The 18,182-nt window shown below is 52.3% G+C and overlaps 4 protein-coding genes across 4 annotated transcripts; 1 reads left to right on the top strand and 3 right to left on the bottom strand.

Annotated features, from left to right (window-relative positions):
* Window positions 1-336: 336 nt before the first annotated feature.
* On the bottom strand, window positions 337-4,571 carry BJX67DRAFT_360219 (component of IIS longevity pathway SMK-1-domain-containing protein). The gene is made up of 9 exons (XM_071029740.1): window positions 4,018-4,571; window positions 3,746-3,842; window positions 3,597-3,678; window positions 3,493-3,542; window positions 3,084-3,410; window positions 2,230-3,030; window positions 2,010-2,174; window positions 1,524-1,957; window positions 337-1,466 (listed from the first exon to the last, which is right to left on the bottom strand). The coding sequence occupies exons 1-9, from the start codon at window positions 4,129-4,131 to the stop codon at window positions 867-869; spliced, it is 2,670 nt and encodes an 889-aa protein (XP_070883730.1). The 5' UTR covers window positions 4,132-4,571; the 3' UTR covers window positions 337-866.
* A 590-nt stretch (window positions 4,572-5,161) lies between these two features.
* Window positions 5,162-5,963, bottom strand: BJX67DRAFT_198116 (uncharacterized protein). The gene has a single exon (XM_071025423.1). It carries the CDS (start codon window positions 5,869-5,871, stop codon window positions 5,428-5,430), a length of 444 nt encoding a protein of 147 aa, XP_070883729.1. The 5' UTR covers window positions 5,872-5,963; the 3' UTR covers window positions 5,162-5,427.
* Window positions 5,964-6,056: 93 nt separating this feature from the next.
* BJX67DRAFT_373588 (uncharacterized protein) lies at window positions 6,057-7,751 on the bottom strand (the record flags this gene model as incomplete). The annotated part of the gene is made up of 4 exons (XM_071031418.1): window positions 6,057-6,805; window positions 6,954-7,331; window positions 7,539-7,595; window positions 7,667-7,751. The coding sequence occupies 4 exons, from the start codon at window positions 7,749-7,751 to the stop codon at window positions 6,057-6,059; spliced, it is 1,269 nt and encodes a 422-aa protein (XP_070883728.1).
* A 5,930-nt stretch (window positions 7,752-13,681) lies between these two features.
* BJX67DRAFT_373587 (PAP/25A associated domain family) lies at window positions 13,682-17,173 on the top strand (the record flags this gene model as incomplete). Its single annotated transcript, XM_071031417.1, has 4 exons — window positions 13,682-14,288; window positions 14,394-14,429; window positions 14,491-14,709; window positions 14,763-17,173. 4 exons carry the CDS (start codon window positions 13,682-13,684, stop codon window positions 17,171-17,173), a joined length of 3,273 nt encoding a protein of 1,090 aa, XP_070883727.1.
* Between the last annotated feature and the right edge of the window lie 1,009 nt (window positions 17,174-18,182).

Below are 18,182 nucleotides of genomic sequence, written 5' to 3'. Positions count from 1 at the left end.
AATAACGCCCGCGGTTCCAACTTGTGAGAAGTTAAGTGAAGTTAACTTCAACTTGGATTAGTTAGTTAGTTTAGTCCAGCCTGGGGCTAATCTGGTTAGTTACGGTATAGTTAGTCCCTGGTTACTTAGAGTTAAGTATCAAGCTAGCTATGCGATGCTGATTATTGAGCGTTTGAGCGCTGGAGAGCAAGCACCAGCGCGAGGATTCGTGCCATGGAGTTATCAGTTACACGCTTGGTACAGGAATTGACTTAGTCGAGTCTACGACGAAAAACTGCCGTACTGTGGCATGTGGGATACATACTCTGGCAGAACGTCACCCTCAGAAGTAGATAACTCGACGGGATAGTTAGTTATACAGTATCTACGAAGAGAAGCAGAAGAGAGATATGGAATTCAAGAGTCTTCATCCATTCATTGGGTTGAGAACTGATATGCCCCAGTCAGCACAGGACCACTACTCCTGCTCCTCGCTGTAGAGCTTCCATGACCGCACCGCTTTTGCTTTGTTTTGCTTCGCCTTGCCCCCGAGCCCGGTGTAGATAGATGAAAAGGAGTAGCCCGCAGAAACGCCAGAAAACGCCGATGACATAGCGGATGCGTACGGGTACAGACGAAGCAAGCGTAGATAGGTCAGCTGGTTGGCTGGGGGGGGGTTATGAAGAGATGAAGGAAGTGTGAGATGGCCGGAGAGGAAGGAAGGCATCGGAGAGGGTATTTAAGGGAAGAGCAGAAAACACAGAACCAGGTCAGCTCATCTGGTATCTAGGATGCAGTCGTAAAAAAGAGTGCGAGGATGTTCCGATCGAAGGCTATGCATTGCGATGCAGGAAAAGAATCTTCATTACGCGATGGGTATCAATTTCTCAGCTCTCGCGGGGGCCGCCGTGGTTCTGGTTCTCTTTCTCGTTCTCCCCTGTGGTGTTGACGGTTGCTGTATCGGGAGAGCCTTGGTTATCGGCGGCCTTGACAGAAGAGCTGAGGTTGATGGCGATCCGCTTCGGTGCAGCATTGACAGAGGCTGTCCCCGTTTGCGCTGCTCCCTTGTCAATGATGGACACTGAGCCAATAGACCCGCTCCGCTTTTTCCGTAATAATCCCGCCGTCCCGGTCGAGCCGCTCGTGGAGCTTCTGCGTTTCGGGCCTGACGTGAGTTTAACGAGTTCATCGTCGTCCTCTTCCTCGCGCCGGCGCTTCTCAGATAGTCTCTCCGGAGGCGATCGCGCGGGCTGCACCGGTGTTGACGGAGAATCCTCGGCTGCACTGATGGGCGTGTCGTCCGCGGAAACTCCCTCCTGCTTCTGCCCCCCTCTCTGGGGCACGACAGGTTCTACTTTAGTATCCATGGCATCACTGTCCTCCTCGTCATCATCGGGGTAGTCCACGAGGGACTTGACAGCCGGAGAGGCGGCACCGTTAGGTATTTGTGAAATGAGCGTTGCCCCAGTTCGGTTATCCTGCTGCCACTGGGCCCCGTGATCAGTATACCTCACCGAGCCTTCGCAATCAGAGCCACCCCTTACCTCATCTTCATCGTCCGACGTGTTGAAGTACTCCTCTTCGGCAGGGTCCATCTCCTTCACGCCTTGCCAACGTCCACTGGGTGGTACCTTGAGATTAGGAGTCTCCTCCTCCTGGGAATAAAGTGTCGAGTCCGCCTCTTCGCTATAGCCCTGAAGCTGCTCGTAATGCAAAATCAATCCCTGGAACGTGTCGACATAGGTGATATCCCTCAGCTTGTCGCCATATTTCCCAACAACATGCAAGGTAATCGGCTTAATATGCTCGCGCTTAATAAATTCGAAAAGTTCAAGGCAGGCTGAATTGAGCAGGTTGTCGCGCGGCATGGTCTCGTAAACAATATCAAGAATGAGCCCAAACGTGTCGTTATGCGTCATCAAAGCTTGGTAAAAGGTGTCTTGAAGGCTGAGCAAAGTTCGAAAGAATTTCAATGCAGCTAAGAGCTGGTTAGCACAGCAGTTAGACGAACGGGGTAAAAGTATTCATACTGAGCTTCAGGTGTTTCTGGGGTACTCGAAGTAATTGCGTTACATAGGCGGCGAGCCGCTCGTTCTGGATGACGTTGCGGCACCGGTAAAGATGTTGGCGGACGAAGAAGGTGAGGATATCCACAAGATGTGAGTAGAGAGCGACGTCTTGGAAAGTTAGGTTGGCTGGGGATTCGGTTAGACGCAGATGGAAAGATCAGTGAGGATGCTCAAGACTTACGGCTAGATTGATTCTCAAGTCGTTTCAAAGGGGCAAATAGTCGTTTTGATGACTCGTCGAAGTGGTTCTGCACAAACGCATCCGAGAGGATATTAGTGCGCATTTTAGCGGCATTCTCGGGACCAGCCCGAGTCATCGCAGCCTGCAAGGGAACCTGAGGGTCCAGCAGAACCTTGATCGCATCTGTGAGTTGGTTCTTGACGCCGAGATCAACCTCCGTGTGAAGCAAGTCAATCAGGGTGTCCGTAAGAGGTGTTTTCTTTTCGTTGACGGCCTTGAGCATATAGCTGCGCATCATAATGGGGTCGTGGTCGAGGAGGGCGACTAGAATATCAATGCCTGTCGTCCGAATAGCCGGGTTGGGGTGCTTGATGGCGAAGGCAATCACCGCAAAAAGACCGTGGCTAATAAGATTACCGAAGAGTGTGGCACGCTCCGGTACCTGGAGATTCTTCGCGATTGAGGCGCATTGGTGGAGGAATTGGACAGCGTCTTCTTTGCGCTTCGCATCAGCGCTCCTCGGATCGAAGACAGAGAATAGCTCCTTGAGGAAGAGGCCGTCCGACTGGATGTGGTTTACAATGTCGACCTGGTTGTAGAAGATCATCGAATTGAGGACCGAGAAGGTTGGATCGTCTAGTATCCGAGCGAGTACGACATCTTTTAGATACTGCAAGCGCCAGGTGTATCGGATTTTGCGCCGGATGGTAGCGTCTCGGATTGGCACTACTTCTTTATAGCGGGACTTGTCGGAGAGGTACTGTCGGTGGTTCGCTTTGTGCGTAGGGAACTCGGGATCATCTGTAAAACGTTAACTCTTCGGTCTGCAGAGGGAAGTGGCTTCAAAAACGGACATTCCAATGCCCCAACAACGCCGAGTATGATGGGATCAGTGACGACAGTTTCGATTATGGTGGTGTCATTAAGAAGGATAAGGGATTTCATGATGTTGCACAGACGGTGGAGGTCAGTGAGGCTCTCGAGGTCTTCCGCGACCGTGACTAGAGGAAGGAGTTTGTGTATATATTCGTCTCTGATGACACACTTGGACAGCGCGTCGCGGCCGGCCTGGGTTATGCTGGCGGCTCTCATCAGATGATCGATCTCGGGCAGGTTCGCAAGTTCGGCGGCAGGTAGTACGACGGGCTGGATGCGCTCGAGATCGTCGGAAAGTGCGTCATCTGCGAAAGACGGATCTGTGTCAGTAAAGATGATCTAGAGGCAACGATGCGCCAAGGTATGAAGAACAGGAGGATCTCTTACCCGCTGCGGCAAGGGTGAGAAGATGTTGCTGAACAGAATTGACAAAATTCCTAGCCAGTGTAAGCAACGATCACTCGGGTTGCGCCAGACGAAGTGAGCTCTACCATATCACTGCGCAACCCTCCGCCTCCTGGAAACTCAAAGCCATATCGGTCTGGTTGGGCTCGGTCCACACAATCAAGGTGTCTAAATTGAGACGGGAGGTGTTAGCGATCCGTCCTAAGCTTGCAACACGGAAGAAAGAGTCGCGAACCCTGCTGCTTCTGATACCCGCCATCCTTGGAGATTTTCGTCTCCAAGAGGATCCGAATGGGCTTATCCTCTGACTCGACGAATATTCGTGGCTCATCCTGCGAAGAAGAGAACAAAGTTAGCGAAGGAAGAAATTACATGCGAGCGCGCTCAGTCCCAGCTGGTATTTGCGCCCTCCAACAGCTGGCGAGCCCCGTCGCGTGGGCGGTGGATGATGCCATAAGCCCTGCCATGCCATGCCACGCCATGAGATGGTCGCAAGAGAAAGCTTACATCAAGTATTCGGCCTGTGCAAAACCCCGTGCCCCGGTCAAACCAGTCATTCTCCTTTAGCTCGTAGACTTTGACCCGCTTGCGATCGCTGGGCGGCTGTACGTCCGACGCCATGTTCGGACGGAGGAGGGAGGGGGCGCCTCGTCACTCCGGGACACCTCAGGAACGAGTTGTACCGGCGCGAGGAGAGCGCCAAGCGAGCGAGCAACGCAGAGGACGCGGGTCGACGGGAGTTCGGGAGACGTGATCGCTGTGGAGTCGACGGCGGCGGTGACGATGGCCAGACGAGGGTGCCGAATTTGCGGCTCGCTGACGAAGATGGGTGATGGGATCGGAGGATGATGGAGGTGAAGATCTGCTGGGGGTGGGAGAGTCGGGACCACCTGACGGCCTCGGCAGCGGTCGGCGCGAAAATGTTTTGCGAGGCGTGCAGGTCTTCCAAGGTCGCTTCGGGGGCTGGTCTCTTTCCTGCAGCGCAGCGAGGCTGGATCAAAGCAGAATGGAAGCGCCAGCGACACACGCGACCGGGAGGGGAAAAAATGGAGAGGAGTGACGGGGTGACGGGGTGACGGGGTGACAGGGCTGGGCCAGGCGAGGTCTCCGAAGAGCAGAGCAAGTGGACGACTAGGCGGGATTGGGGATCGATCGTTGGCCCAGCACGGCTTCTGATATCATTCTTCGCCTCCCGAAAGGGGCGATCCTGATCCGGATTCTGCAAGGCGGACAAGAATAATGTGAAGTGAGATCAGGGGCGCCAGGAGCCGAAAATTTTCAGAAAGCGTGCCCGGGATGACGTGCGCTTGATGTGAAGCTGAAGCTGCTGCGCTTTGCTGGTGATTCGATCCCCGCCTCTTCCCAAGTGTCTGCATAACAAGCATTGTTTCTCGAACCTAAGCATCCTCTGAAATTATCTTCTATTGTCCACTACGACAAAAGCTTATCCAAACAAGTCGTCCTATGTCAATCGCCGCCGCGCTTATCGAGCCCCAGCCCTGTACCAAACTTTGGCTATCCGTCGCCTATCCAAAGTACCGTGCCTTTCCCCTGCATGATGCTGGAACTCCTCTGATTACCGAACCTTATGACCTATTTCCATCCCCACTAGTAGTCGTCCCTGCAGCCTTATCTTCGAAGGGGCATGCGGGGTCGGGAGCCTGCCCTGCAGTATTGTTTCAGACATAGTGGGAGCTGGAGCACTAATATGTCGGGATATTGCCCAGGCCCGTTCCTAGGTACTCGGCAGTTACCACGCTCAGGACAACAAGATATACTCGCATAGAGCGGGCTACGGGACGAAGAGCTGGAGGGGGAATACTATTACCTGGTTAGAAATTGAAACTGCCAAGAGATACATCCAAATCATAAAACCACAGAGCCAGTTGAAAGACATTAACATAGTAGAGATGCGGTTCAGATCAAACTCCAAAGAACTCTTTCGATGTTTGCCTGCTCCCCAAGCTGTTCCCCTTTGCCCGGAACCCAAATCAGATCCAAACAGAAATGACGAGAAGAGTGCCCTTCTGGTGCCCAAAATCGAGTACGGCTCAAATGAAATGATGACAACAAAATGAAAGCGATAATAGCTCGGCCAGATTCGTAGACAACCCACAGTGGTATGTTGAACTTGGAACACCTGAACCCCTCCCCAGATGAGCTGGAAACAAGAGCCGCTACCAAGCCGATAACAGGATGAGACGAAGAAATGCAGCCGGAAAGATGATGAACGACACTCACAGGCAACCCAGCAGAATGAGGAAAGACGAGAGAATGCAAAGCAAAAGGGAAATACCGACTCCGGAAACCAACAGGCCAGCCAAGCTCCTTCCAAGCCAGAACCATGTACCAAATCGACATCCTAAAAACGCGTCCATAGACAAGAAAATTGATGTTGCGCCACTCGAGGTCGTCCACATATGTACCATGACCCTCCCAGTATTTAGACACAAAGCCTCTTCTCAAACGCCACGGTACAAAATATCAACCAGAAAGAAAACATAAGCTTTGGAGCAGAGGGTAGCTTGAGAACCTCAGAGAAATCCTTAGCCCCAGACTGAAGCTTGAACGCCCAGTCCAGTCTTGGAGCCCCAGACACCACTGCTGTTACCCCAGCCAAGCCCAACCCCACCAGAGGCGTCCTTGGGACCCGAAGGTCCGGCGGCTGTGGTAGCGGGGTTGGAAGCAGAGGACATGGAACGTTCAGTGGCACTGTCCCCCGGCGTGAATCCAAACCCCAGAGGCGAGGGAATGGGGGTAGTAGACCGCTTGTTCAGAGCTGGGTTAGGGACTTGAGCGGGGCCAGTTTGCTGAGCCGGGCGAGACCCGATAGGGCCAACGGAGGTGATGGTGCCAGCGGATTTTGGATGCGGCTGCCTCGAGGATGGGGAATCCGCTCCAGGGGATGAAGTCGAGGTCACAGGCTGGTCGGCGCCGTCATACTTTCCGAAGACAGGATTGATGCCAGAGCTCGGAGACGAGGTGCTGTTGGCACGAGAAGGAGATTGGAGGGTGGATGGGCCGGCATTAGAATGAGCGAGAGCGTCGGCTGTGCCTTGGATCGAAGTCTGGCTAAATGGATCAACGCTGCGTGGAGAGGCGCCCCGAACGCCAGCCTGACTCGCCGGTCGTGAACCATCATCCGCAAAGTTCCCGGGTGGGAAGAAAGCCGGGCTCTCGTTGCCGTACAAAGCTCTGTGCTGGCGAGCCAGGAGTTCTCGGCGACTGTCCTCGCTCATGGCGGCGGGACTAAGCGAGCGATCGGACTTGCCGGCAGACATTTCGGCGAGAAGGCCTTTCAGGAAGAAAAATTATTAAACCGTGTTCTCCAAAAAAGTATGGGACACCCCAATGTATTGTACAAGGCAACGGATACATGCGGGTCAAACGAGTATGGGGAATCTTGAATGAAGGAAGAAGAGTTCCAAAATGCTACCACGTACTTCGGTTGTACTGCTGCTCCTGATGATAGTTGCGGAGTTCCCTCTCACGCTGTGCCGCCATCCGACGCTTCGCTTGCATCATCTGATCCACTTCATTTGGGCGTCCTTGAAACCGCTGCGAGGCATAAAACCCCTGCACATTGGGGTTCTGATGCACCCTGCTGTTGTCAAAGTCGCTTATTGAGTGATGGCGCTGTGCCACGTTCGGGACGCGCGGGTCTGTGAACGGGGTTTCAGGGTGATTCCTTGTTGAAGGTGTCCGGGGTTCCGTACCGTACTCGGGAAAAGGACGGCCCATCATCATGGGCATCGAATCTCTGCGCGGGGCGGCCCATAATTTTCCGCTCTTGACGAGATTGTCGATAGCGCGATCAACCTCTGGGGCGACAAGTCAGCAAATATCTCCATTCCACAAGACAATGTATTCCAGTGCTGTGAAAGACCTCGACGGTGTTGCAGTGCCACCAAGTTCACCAGCTCGAAGGGGAACCTAATCCGATGTATGGTCTGCCGAGTTCTTCGTACACCGCGAGGGGAGAAGGAGGGTGAATGTTGGAGACAAATGAGAAATGGTCGTATGCATACCGTCAAACTGAGAGGAGAATGCGGGGGTATCGTCACGCTGCGAAACAGAGCTTGAGCCTAGAGTCGACCCGTTAACTTCGATCTAAACCTAGGTTACTCCCATGAGGTGCAAAAGCTGCGATACGTACCCGATCGCGACGGAGGAACAGGCTGCTCCCAGGAAGCCTGGCGGGAAGAGGGCGCTTGCCAGCCCTGCGGCTCGTAGTAAGCCATGATTACCGACTGAAGACTCCGGGCGAAGAAACTGTGAGCAACAACTGATCCGCTTTGACAGATGTAGGGCCCGATGCTAGACTAGGGAACAGATGGTAAGCTTTTCAATTCAAAAGCAAGACGAGAGATAAATTAGAGCCCAGTCCTTGCACCGAGCAACGAGACTCGAGTATCGATAGAGCGTCTGCCACAAGCGGCGACCGAGGCTATCTGTCGCAGATATTCTCTTCCAATTATCGTGAAACTTTTTTCCACCCCGGGTTGGCGTGGAACCAACGGAAAGAGTGTTTGGCCAGGGGAACCTCATTCACAACTCGAGAAGATGCGAAGGCAGAAGAGGAAGTTCGACGGCTTTATTTTGTTTGCCCCGTTGCAAGGCGATTTCATGACGAGGGAGGCAACATTTTTTTTTTGGATCGGGTAGAAGGGGAGTGGTGGCTTACAAGAAAAGGAGTGATTGACCCCCCGAGGGAAAACCGGGCGGCTCTACCACGAGTGAACGAGGCAGAAGGAAGAAGAAAGAACAGCTCCTCGAATCTCACCCCGACGGCACGACGAACAGTTAAGTCTGACGTGGGAAAAAAAATCGAAGAGGGAGAGAGAAGGGGTGGGGGAAGAGGAAGTGAGACTGGGGGGTGGGGAAGAGGGAGAGGAAAAGAGGTCAAGGTCGGGGAGGAGTCCAGCACAGGAGAAGGGCGATGGTAAAAGTCGGAGGACGAGGAGTGTGAGCGCTGAGGAGCGAACACTGGTGAGCCAGGAGAGCGAAGAGGGGAGCAGAAGGGAAAGAAGCGAAAAAGTGTGGATATTAATTACTAGATTACTATTATTATTTTTGACCGGGAATAGTCAAGTGGTAATATTAATCCTCCCCAGAGATGGGGGGCTAAAAGTTGGCAGCGACTGTCATCAAGAATGATTAAGGAGATCATTTCTCATCATCTTCGACTTCTCAGAAATGATTCGAGCTGCGGACTTTCCCTCTGGGTTGACAGCCAGCTTCGAGGTTGGACACTTGTTCATATCAACAGCATCGTCCACGCACGAGCAATACACCAGAGTGACAGCAAAGAAAGCAACTCGTGTCTTCGATGAAGAAAGATTCACTTTCCAGTCAGCGAAAGCAAAAGTCACAGACTTCTGGTGGGTAAAGAGTATCCGATCATGCGAGAAGATGGCCGGGTGCTGGGATTCGGTCTCTCGATTGATTATTCGCTTGCTCGGGCCCATTTATTTTGAGGTCTTCTCAGTGGCCGCGCTCCGAAGCTCCATCTTCCATCCATGATCCTCTCACAATGCAATTGAAGGGCCTGAGGTTCCAAAGAATCGGGCATGAACCGTTGATTCGAATCACAAGTGTCATTCAGCCAATAGAACTGCACTCCTACCCTTGCTAAATGCATGAATACATTGTTCAGACACGGTGCTTGCCGCGTTCCCATCCCTCGGATGGACATCGGGGGGTGTCCTGCAAGTCTGATGGGGCCCCACCTCGACGTCCCTTTCACATCCATGAATGGTGCAAGGTCGAGTGGATGCTTTGTCAAGTCGAATCTTGGGGGAAATTGATTCTCGTTCACAATTTTCACAATTTGCGATAACCTTGAGAGACAACGCCGCTCTCCTTAAGACTCGAAGGCAAAGCAAAGAACCATCAGATTTTGCCCCCGACGCAGAGCAATGACGCTGACCCAAGAACCTCGGATGCACAATGGCGTATGCAGGCCGATGGTGCAGGTGAACATTTCTGTCCTTGATTTTGCCAAGCACTTTGGAGTGACGAGGCTAGCCCGACGTTGCAACTCACGATCCTCTAGCGCCGGCCTCCTGTCCCACCCTCCAGGCCTTGGAAGTTGGTGCAGAGGAAATTCCCGCGCTTTTAAATGACCCGTTTCGCCGCCATCATCTTTTGAATCTTGTGGATGGCTAAATCCTTGGAGGGTTAGAGGTGTATCCCCCGCCCCAGTTGAACCAGATGCCAGCCAGCCCTGCACGAAGAACCTGGCGGAGAACGACGGAACCCTGCCATGAATTCTTCATCTCCGTCTCCGTTCCTTCATCTCTGCTTCATGCCGTCATACCGTGCAGCCCACGCACTGGCGCTTCTCACTCCCAGCTATCTCATCACGGCTGACAGGCGTTTCTCTCCCAAATTACGTACTGCCTCTGATAACCCGCCTCCTGCAATGAAACCAAGCCGATCAAGCACCTCGGCGTTCTGAGAATTGAATAAGCATGGACACTCTTCCAAGTACAGGATACCTCACGTTCCGCACCGTAATGGGGCAGCGTTGGTCTCGCCTTCGCAGTGTCATCGACTTTTCCTTGGGTCCCAGGTTGCGATTTATAGTCTCAATGATATTGGGGAAAGACGGATGCCTCAACCAGCGTGAGCATGTGGCAACCGCGTATAGGTATAAAATCACCGTTCCCCAGGCGGAGGAGAGAATACAACCGTGAAACTCGGCGTCATGGCGAGAAAATGCCCATCAAGCGGGGAATATTATTTGTCAGCTGCATGATAACTATTTGTATTTCTGGCGACCAACGAGGGCATCGCTCCTGCACAGGGAAGACAAGATGTCTACACACACCCCTGCATGGTGCGTGGTTCTAAATTCCGCACCATTTTCAAGAGACCTGACACGACAAATTCGAGCGGCTCTTCCCCGGCCTTCTCGCTGCATCTGCGACTCAGGGCTGGAAGTCTCTCTCACTTGGAATTACCGGTGCCTGACTTCCTGTAATTCAGCTCGGCACTGATGAGTCCAAAGCGGGGAATCGCATGGACAGCACCCTGACCCCTCCATGAGAATGCGGGAAGTAGTCAATTGGGCCACAAGGTGTTCATCACATCGTCACTGCACTGCAGGTGACGCCGGGCGTATCGTCTTAGTGGCTGCAGGAATCGGATTATTAATTTGTTTACAACTCTCAGCTGAGTGCGGGCATTCAAACTGATGACTTGACTCTCAAGTTTGCTGTAGCTGTCGGTATCAACGTTTACCACAGGCACAGTGTTATCACTAAAAGGATATGGAAATCTCCGGGCTCATCCATGGATTTCCCGACAGACTCCATCCGATTACTGGAGGGATACGGGAATGAAAACAGCCCAAGGGGCCCATAGTATACATTAGCCAAAACAGAGCATCGTTTCATTGAAAGCAGGTTCACCTCAATGTCATGAGGGAGGCCACCTGCCTCAAGGTTGGTAGACCTTCCGCTATGCCTGAGGTGGTGAAGTGCAGATTCGGGAGAAAATCCTGGGCACGATCGACTCAGAATTGCCCGCCAGTCATACTTGGGAGTAATTATTTACCCGCTGGAGCCAGACAACTGGGTTGATTGACACGCTCTAACCGGCATTTCAACCGCGACTACGGGGTACTGCTCCTGTCGGAGAACGAGGAGCATGGTTGTCTGGGCCATAGTTTTTGCATTGTGGATCGACATGGGAAGAGTTTCTTGACAGGTTGGCTCGGTGAATGGACTGGCGAATGAAAGGCGCGTCATAGGGCACCTTGACGAAATGAATAAAGAATTGAGATGAAGCGGGCGTTGTGACCCACGGCTTCTTTGGCTCATAACCCCTTGTCTTTGTTGAACAAGACGTCTAAATTCTGGGGAAATTTCCATCGACGGCAAAGAACCGGCCAGAACTCGACGTATTGGGCTTGGATTGCGCTTGGATTGGTCGAGCTTTGGCCAGTTCCGTGCCGCTGCTGGTGTCCGCAAACGTGATGAAGATGGATTGAAGAAACCCATGACTGTTTGTTGTCTTCGGGGGAGGGACTGGCCAACCATGAAGCAAGCCATGGAACGGGATGTTGGGTGTAGCTTCTCCGCAATTTTCTCCTCCCCTTCCTGGTCCTCAGCTCGTGTGCATACCTTTTACTAGCTGCCTTTGCAGGATAATATTGGGTTGCCCTTGGATAACGGAACCTACCCCCAGCGGACAAGATCGGTGAAGAGAGGATTGCGATATCTCTGAAGGATCCTCACGGGGTCCCTCCGCTAAGTATTATTTGCCTTAGACTTGCGGCAATCCTCTTGGTAGTGGCCATCACCCAAGCTCGAAGCGCCCCAGGCAAGGAGGTGACTCCTGAGCAATCTGGGAAGTCCAATCATAGGGTCGCTTATGAACGCGTTCAAAATTGGCTTCAAGACTTCAAACCGCCATGGACGATCGATCATCCGTGATCTGAGGATTTCCCGCGGGCAGGCTTTCCTGGAAAGGGTGACACTTCCAGGGGTCAAATATTATTTTTCTTGACCATCGCACCTGCACCTTTGATATACTCCGGAAAAATGGATCTAGGTCGCTCCTGCCTGCCGTGGCCCCTGTCGCTCCTTCTTTTCAACTCGCACCTGCATCGAGTCAAGATCTCCAGTCCAAGAACGCTCCTTCCCCTTTCGCCCCGCGTTTCTGTCGTCAGTCCGAATGCGGAGCGTTGAACACGTGTGGCGGTCTCGCTGACATTGATCCCTTACTTCGGAAACACCTCTGGCAGCTGCACAGAAGGCAGCTTTGTCTGTGTTGCTCTGCCTGGGATTCACAGAGCCTTCTCTCCCCCAACAACGACAAATGGAGAGACAATTCACCCACCACCCTCCTTCGTAAAACAGTCTTTCTTTGTAGTCACTATACTGGGGAATCAAAGGCCTTCAACGACAACAAACGTTGAAGAAACTTGCGTTGTCTAAGATGACTCTCCGCATGAATCAGAGATGTCTGAGCCTCTGAGACAAAGCGCCTCACGGCCGTCGCAAGCGTCATATACCGTAAATAGCTGAATGGCGATGTTAAGATCTCAGGACCACCGGCAATATTGCTCGTTACCTTGTCAGGCACCCTCGACACAGTTAATTTAACCCAGGAAAAAGAACAATAATTACCTCCCAGCGGGGTGATACCATTTCGCCGCGAGGCTGTTCATTGAGAGCTGGATCCAGAATACTAGCTTCCGACTCCTCATTCTTCACAAAGCACTTTTTGAGTTCAACAGCTGTTTTACTTCAAATTGTCCCTCTCTGTGTTCGTCTTCGAGGATCTGCTGTTGCATTTTACAATTTCCATCAATTTTTCGTCTCCTGCAGTGGAGCTTGCGAGGTATACCTGAATCGTTGGCGGGCCAGCTTTACCGCTGAATACTGGCCCCCCTGGCTGTGGTTCCTCTCTGGCTCTCGCTCTCAGCCGATCTCCCTGAGGAATCCCCTCCGCGCGCTGTCCCCTCTCCCGTTCACTCAACCGATTCCCGGGAGTCTCTCAGACATACACGACTTTCTCTCAATTTCCGAGGCTGGTCCTTTCACTCGGAGGGAATTCATTGTGCTCCTGACATTTCCCGTCGGCTCTTGTTCTGAGTTGTGTGGTTCGAGATTTACCCTTCCCGCTCGAGTCTCTCGCACTCGCTCCCCTTAAAACCGCCTTTGGTCACGAACAAACCAGTCAGGACCCCGACTTCCTCGACTCGATTTCCTCGCGTCAGTGAACGCAAATTAATCCCTTTGTCAAGCACGCCCTCAATTCTCATTGATTTACGCCTTTATAACCCTGCTTTGTCGCCGTCGACTCTGAGACAGAGGCACAAAGCCGATTTCGCTGAAACATCGCCGGCCGATACCTCCGCTACCCTCTTCCTCCCCGACGACATCCCCTCGTCCTTCGCACATTCTCGTCACCATTAACTTCGTCCACTGGTTCTTAAAACAGACATATACCGCAGAGGAAAATAAGAGTTATTTCCTGGCCTCCACCATCCCCGTGGCGACCCGTTTCCAGGTCACGAACAATCACGAACAACATTGGAGGTTGGAGAAGTCATAGCATTTTGGTGGATTCGAACTCGGGGCCTTGAAACGAGAAAGCGTTTCCTCACGGTCCTCTATCTTGGAGACCAACGTTGCACGACAACGTTGGGTGGTGCTATATGGTCACAGCTACCCATGGGAATGACAGACTATCCTCCAGGCCAGGTGAACAGTCACCGATAGCATCGGGAAAAGCTTCGACTATGCCGTGGAACTTAAACAACGAGGAGTCTCTAGAGGCATCGAGCCGACACCCATTAACTTCGCAGCAGTCCAATTCCCTTCCTTCAACACCATACCAACACGCGCGGAAAATCTCTTTCCACTCCAGATCGCCCTCCCCTCGTCATGGAAGCACATCGCCTCGGTCGACCCATTCGGAGTCCATACACGCCCCTCCTTCTCGAAAACCGTTTTCGGGTTGCAAATATGAGACCGCAATGTCGTTCTTTCGAAGGAGAATACCATATTCCATTGGTGCCGACGTGCTACCGGAGGAAAAGGAGGGGTTGAAGCCGCAACTTGGACCGGAAGAGGAGAGAAAGCTCACTGCGGATATACTGAAAGTCTATGATCGGCTGCTGCCATCACTGGAAAGTGATGAACGGCGACAACGACTTGTCCGCAAGTTAGAAAGCCTCTTCAACAAGCAATGGCCTGGGTCGGAGATCAAGGTTCACGTATTTGGGTCGTCCGGGAATAAACTGTGCTCCAGCGATTCCGATGGTACGTGCCATTTCTCTCTCCCTCTTCTTTGGACAGTTGGCTAATTGTCGAGCTAACAATCAACCACAGTCGATATTTGTATAACTACTACCCGTAAGGAGCTAGAACAAGTGTGTTTGCTGGCAGATGCTCTCGCACAACGTAAGAATTCCTCCAATCTCCCTCCCCTTTAACAATTACTGACAGTGCGTCTCCCTCGCAGACGGGATGGAGCGAGTTGTCTGCATCTCCCACGCGAAAGTTCCTATCGTGAAGATCTGGGACCCCGATTTACGCCTGGCCTGTGACATGAACGTGAACAATACATTGGCATTGGAGAATACGCGAATGGTCAGGACTTACGTGGAGATCGATGAGCGAGTACGACCGCTGGCCATGATCGTCAAGCACTGGACAAAACGACGGATACTAAATGATGCTGGTACGTTGATGCACCTGAATCCGCATGTCTTAGCGCTAACTTTTCGGCTTTAGGACTCGGTGGTACCCTAAGCTCCTACACCTGGATTTGTTTGATCATAAATTTCCTCCAAACTCGAGAACCCCCCATACTACCCAGCCTCCAGGCCCGACCCCATAAAAAGAGAACAACTGCAGATGGATTGGTATGTTCATTCGATGATGACTTGGATTCCTTGGTTGGATACGGAAAGGGGAACAAGCAGTCTTTGGGAGAGCTTTTCTTCCAGTTCTTTCGCTATTACGGCCACGAGCTGGATTACGAGAAGTTTGTGATATCGGTTCGAGAGGGGAGGTTAATATCCAAAGAGGGCAAGGGTTGGCACCTTCTCCAAAACAATCGGCTCTGTGTCGAGGAACCTTTCAACACGTCACGAAATCTGGGGAATACGGCCGACGATACATCGTTTCGAGGAGTTCATATGGAGTTGCGCCGGGCGTTCAAAGCCATTTCAGAAGGTGACCTTGAGCTTTGCTGTGAACAGTACGAATATCCTCCCGAGGCAGAGCGCTCTTGGGAGAGGCCCCCTCCCCAGCCACGGCCAATCGTTACGGCGGCGCCACCAAACTCCTCTCGCGGTGGTCGTGGCGGTGGTCGGGGTGGGCGACACTCCAACCACTATAACCGTGGCGGGCATTCCAGCGGCCGTCGAAGCTCGAACGTGGCTGGCAAGAACCACTTTCGCCAAACCAACGGTGGGATGAGTGCTTCGGAGCTTTCCCTTCAGGCGCAACATGCGCAATATCTGCTTCACGACCACCTGTATCAGCAGATACAAATCCTCCAAGCACAGGAGCAAGAACTGCGGTTACAGTTGCAAAATCAGGCGCTGCTAACAGGGCGACCTCCTCCGGTCCTCATCCGGCAGCCCTTTATCCAATTTCCCGCCCCACCACAGGAAGCTTCGGCCGACGATATCCCCCGTTCAAGATCCGGAACGGTCAACCACCCGCCCGTCAATGCACAGCCGCGGCAGAATCTCTATTATAATTCTTCATACCTCCCAGTTGCAGTTCCAGGTGTGCAAGGAAGCAGCACCAACCCACCGTCGCCATCCGCTGCCGCCGCCATGCCCGACCTTCGCCGTAACCCCCGACGATCCTCGGTTGCGAATGGCTCGCCAGGGGGCTCTCTGAGAGCGCATTCACAACCTGCCCGCCCTGTCAACTCGCTTCCAAGTTTCGGGCCCCTCTATTCCATCTCTCAACCTACCGACAGCTCTCAGTCTGCGAAGCGGCGCAACGCGCCTGGCTCTCCAGATGACACTCAAAGTGAAGAAGAAGGTACATCTATCCCCAATAGTTTACCTAGCCGCACTTTGTATATGGACGAAGCCAGGCCACCCGATTATATGGGGTACTACCTTGGCGGCTCTCCCCAACTTCATGCATATCACCAAAACGCGATGCTCTCGCCATTATCGGCTTCGCTTGGACTAGCTGTGCCGAACGGCGGTATTCTTCCTTTTCTTGGAAGTTCCCAGGAGTACATGTCAGCTGTTTCAGGAACTGATACTTACGCCCCGTCGCTTGACAACGCGTCTATCTCGTCCCCAAAGTCCAGTCAGGCGCAGCAGAGGACCGCCTCTCGAACCGCTGCCTCAAGTGATCGTGGTGGGCCATTGATTGTGGATGGATCGGTGCCGCCCAGTGATCAGCGAATATTTGTTCCATCTGAGAGCTATGACCCCTACGGCTTGATATCTAACTGTACATCGAATTCGGATGACCAGAATACCGATACTCCTGCGAGCGTCTCAGACTCCTTCTCTCAAGATTACCAGGATAACAGCTCTGTCGAGATTGACTCGAATCCGTTTTTCAGCAGACCAGCGATGGATTCGCATAGTATGAGCAAACCCGCCGACATATCCACAAACGGGCATAGTGGGAAGTCGAGCCTGCTTTCAAGCCGGCTCCAGGCTCTTCAGCTTTCGAATGGTGAGAAAATGGCCGCCGAATCCTTGCCCAGACCCGTACAGGCCAAATCGAATCAAATAAATGACCCCAGCGTTGAGAAGGAAGTCCCTCGCTCGAAGAACGCTCATGCTGGGGATAAAGTGCCTTTGACCACGGAAACGCATGCAACGCCGTCCAGTGGCAAACGCCGAGTTAATGGCTCCGATGGATTCGAGAAGGCTAATGGAGTCACTCATAAGTCCAAGCCCAAGCATCGTTCGGACTTTCCACAAGCATGGTCTGCTGGATTAAGCGACCAGAAAGAACGCAATTCTGGGCCCCAGCGGAAATCGAATGGTGCTGGCCCCACAGCTCAAGATTCCAGTGTCAATCATACCAACAGCGGGTGGCAGACAACCAGAAGGAAGCACAAGAAGAACAACAAGTTATCCTCGGAGCACCGGCACGGCCTTCATAGCGGTGTAGATCCCCTACCGGCGGACGAATCAATGAGGAAAGGTGGCTAATCAACCACCTTCGTCTCTTTTTGGTATTCCGGCCCTTTCCGTTCTCACTTTGATCCATCGATATCCAATGAGTCTTGTGGCTACCATGAACTCTTTAAACAATTGGGCATGGAAAATATTTGGCCTCACGCAATGCTCAACGCTTACGGCTTTCCGGGCCCAGTGGCCTGGTCCTCATCTATATCGACAGAAATATGCGAGTAAAGGCACCTGTACAGCCTATGCCATGGACTCGCTTTGCCTTTCCTGAGAGTCAACTACATTTGCTCTCTAAGGTTCGCGGAGTCATTGACATTGTATAATTGGGGTGGAATCCTCACAAAAGAATATATGGCGGCAAAATGGCTTCCTCCTGCCGTTGTTTATCATGGAAAGTATATGACACGTTTTGTTCCCTGTTTTTATGCCACTTGTTTCCCTGTTCAGTTTCATCCTCACCATTGGCGTTTCGGGTCACGATCATCATCAGGCATGCGAAGGGTTGGTTTGCAATCGGTCCATGAACTTCTTGCACGGATCCATTGGGCCTATTTGTTATTCTTCCTGCAGACTTGTTGCTGCGTCCTCTGATCACCCCAGCCTCGTCAACACTCGATGCGTCATTGCTCGTCCCTCGAGGCCTTAGGGCTGCTCGAAATGGAATTTCACCCCAGCATCGAGCACGCTATCGAAGGCCGACGCTAAAAGCACACCGGCTGCAACGTTATACATGCATCGCTTTGTTTTGCTTTCCCTCATATTCCGTCTGTACCAACTGGATCTGTTCTTGTTTGCTGGCAGTGGATTTCTGATCTATTTCTAACCGGCATGATCATTGTCATCATTATCATCGTCAATATACCATCATAGCACGGAGCCGGGCGAGCGGGATTAGCCTATACATGTGTTTTCTCATGATGTTTTTTTTTCTTTTCTTTTTTTTTTTTTTTTTTTTGATTCTTGCGTGTGTTCTTGTTCTTGTTCATATTGGTCCTGATACAGCTTGTGGCTTAGGATTCATACTGGGACA

The sequence above is a fragment of the Aspergillus lucknowensis genome (assembly GCF_044049455.1).
Source record: "Aspergillus lucknowensis strain CBS 449.75 chromosome Unknown BJX67scaffold_37, whole genome shotgun sequence".
NCBI classification, from domain to species: Eukaryota; Fungi; Ascomycota; class Eurotiomycetes; order Eurotiales; family Aspergillaceae; genus Aspergillus; species Aspergillus lucknowensis.
The sequence above is the reverse complement of the archived record's forward strand: the minus strand, read 5'-3'. Positions and strand labels throughout refer to the sequence as shown.

Bases quoted from the DNA above. Each gene is read 5' to 3' on its own strand.
- BJX67DRAFT_198116 (XM_071025423.1), bottom strand. From the start codon at position 5,871: ATGTCGATTTGGTACATGGTTCTGGCTTGGAAGGAGCTTGGCTGGCCT.
- BJX67DRAFT_360219 (XM_071029740.1), bottom strand. From the start codon at position 4,131: ATGGCGTCGGACGTACAGCCGCCCAGCGATCGCAAGCGGGTCAAAGTC. The intron at 3,679-3,745 runs GTTCGCGACTCT...GTCTCAATTTAG, and splicing joins CGGGTATCAGAAGCAGCAGG to ACACCTTGATTGTGTGGACC. The intron at 1,958-2,009 runs GTATGAATACTT...ACCAGCTCTTAG, and splicing joins CCAGAAACACCTGAAGCTCA to CTGCATTGAAATTCTTTCGA.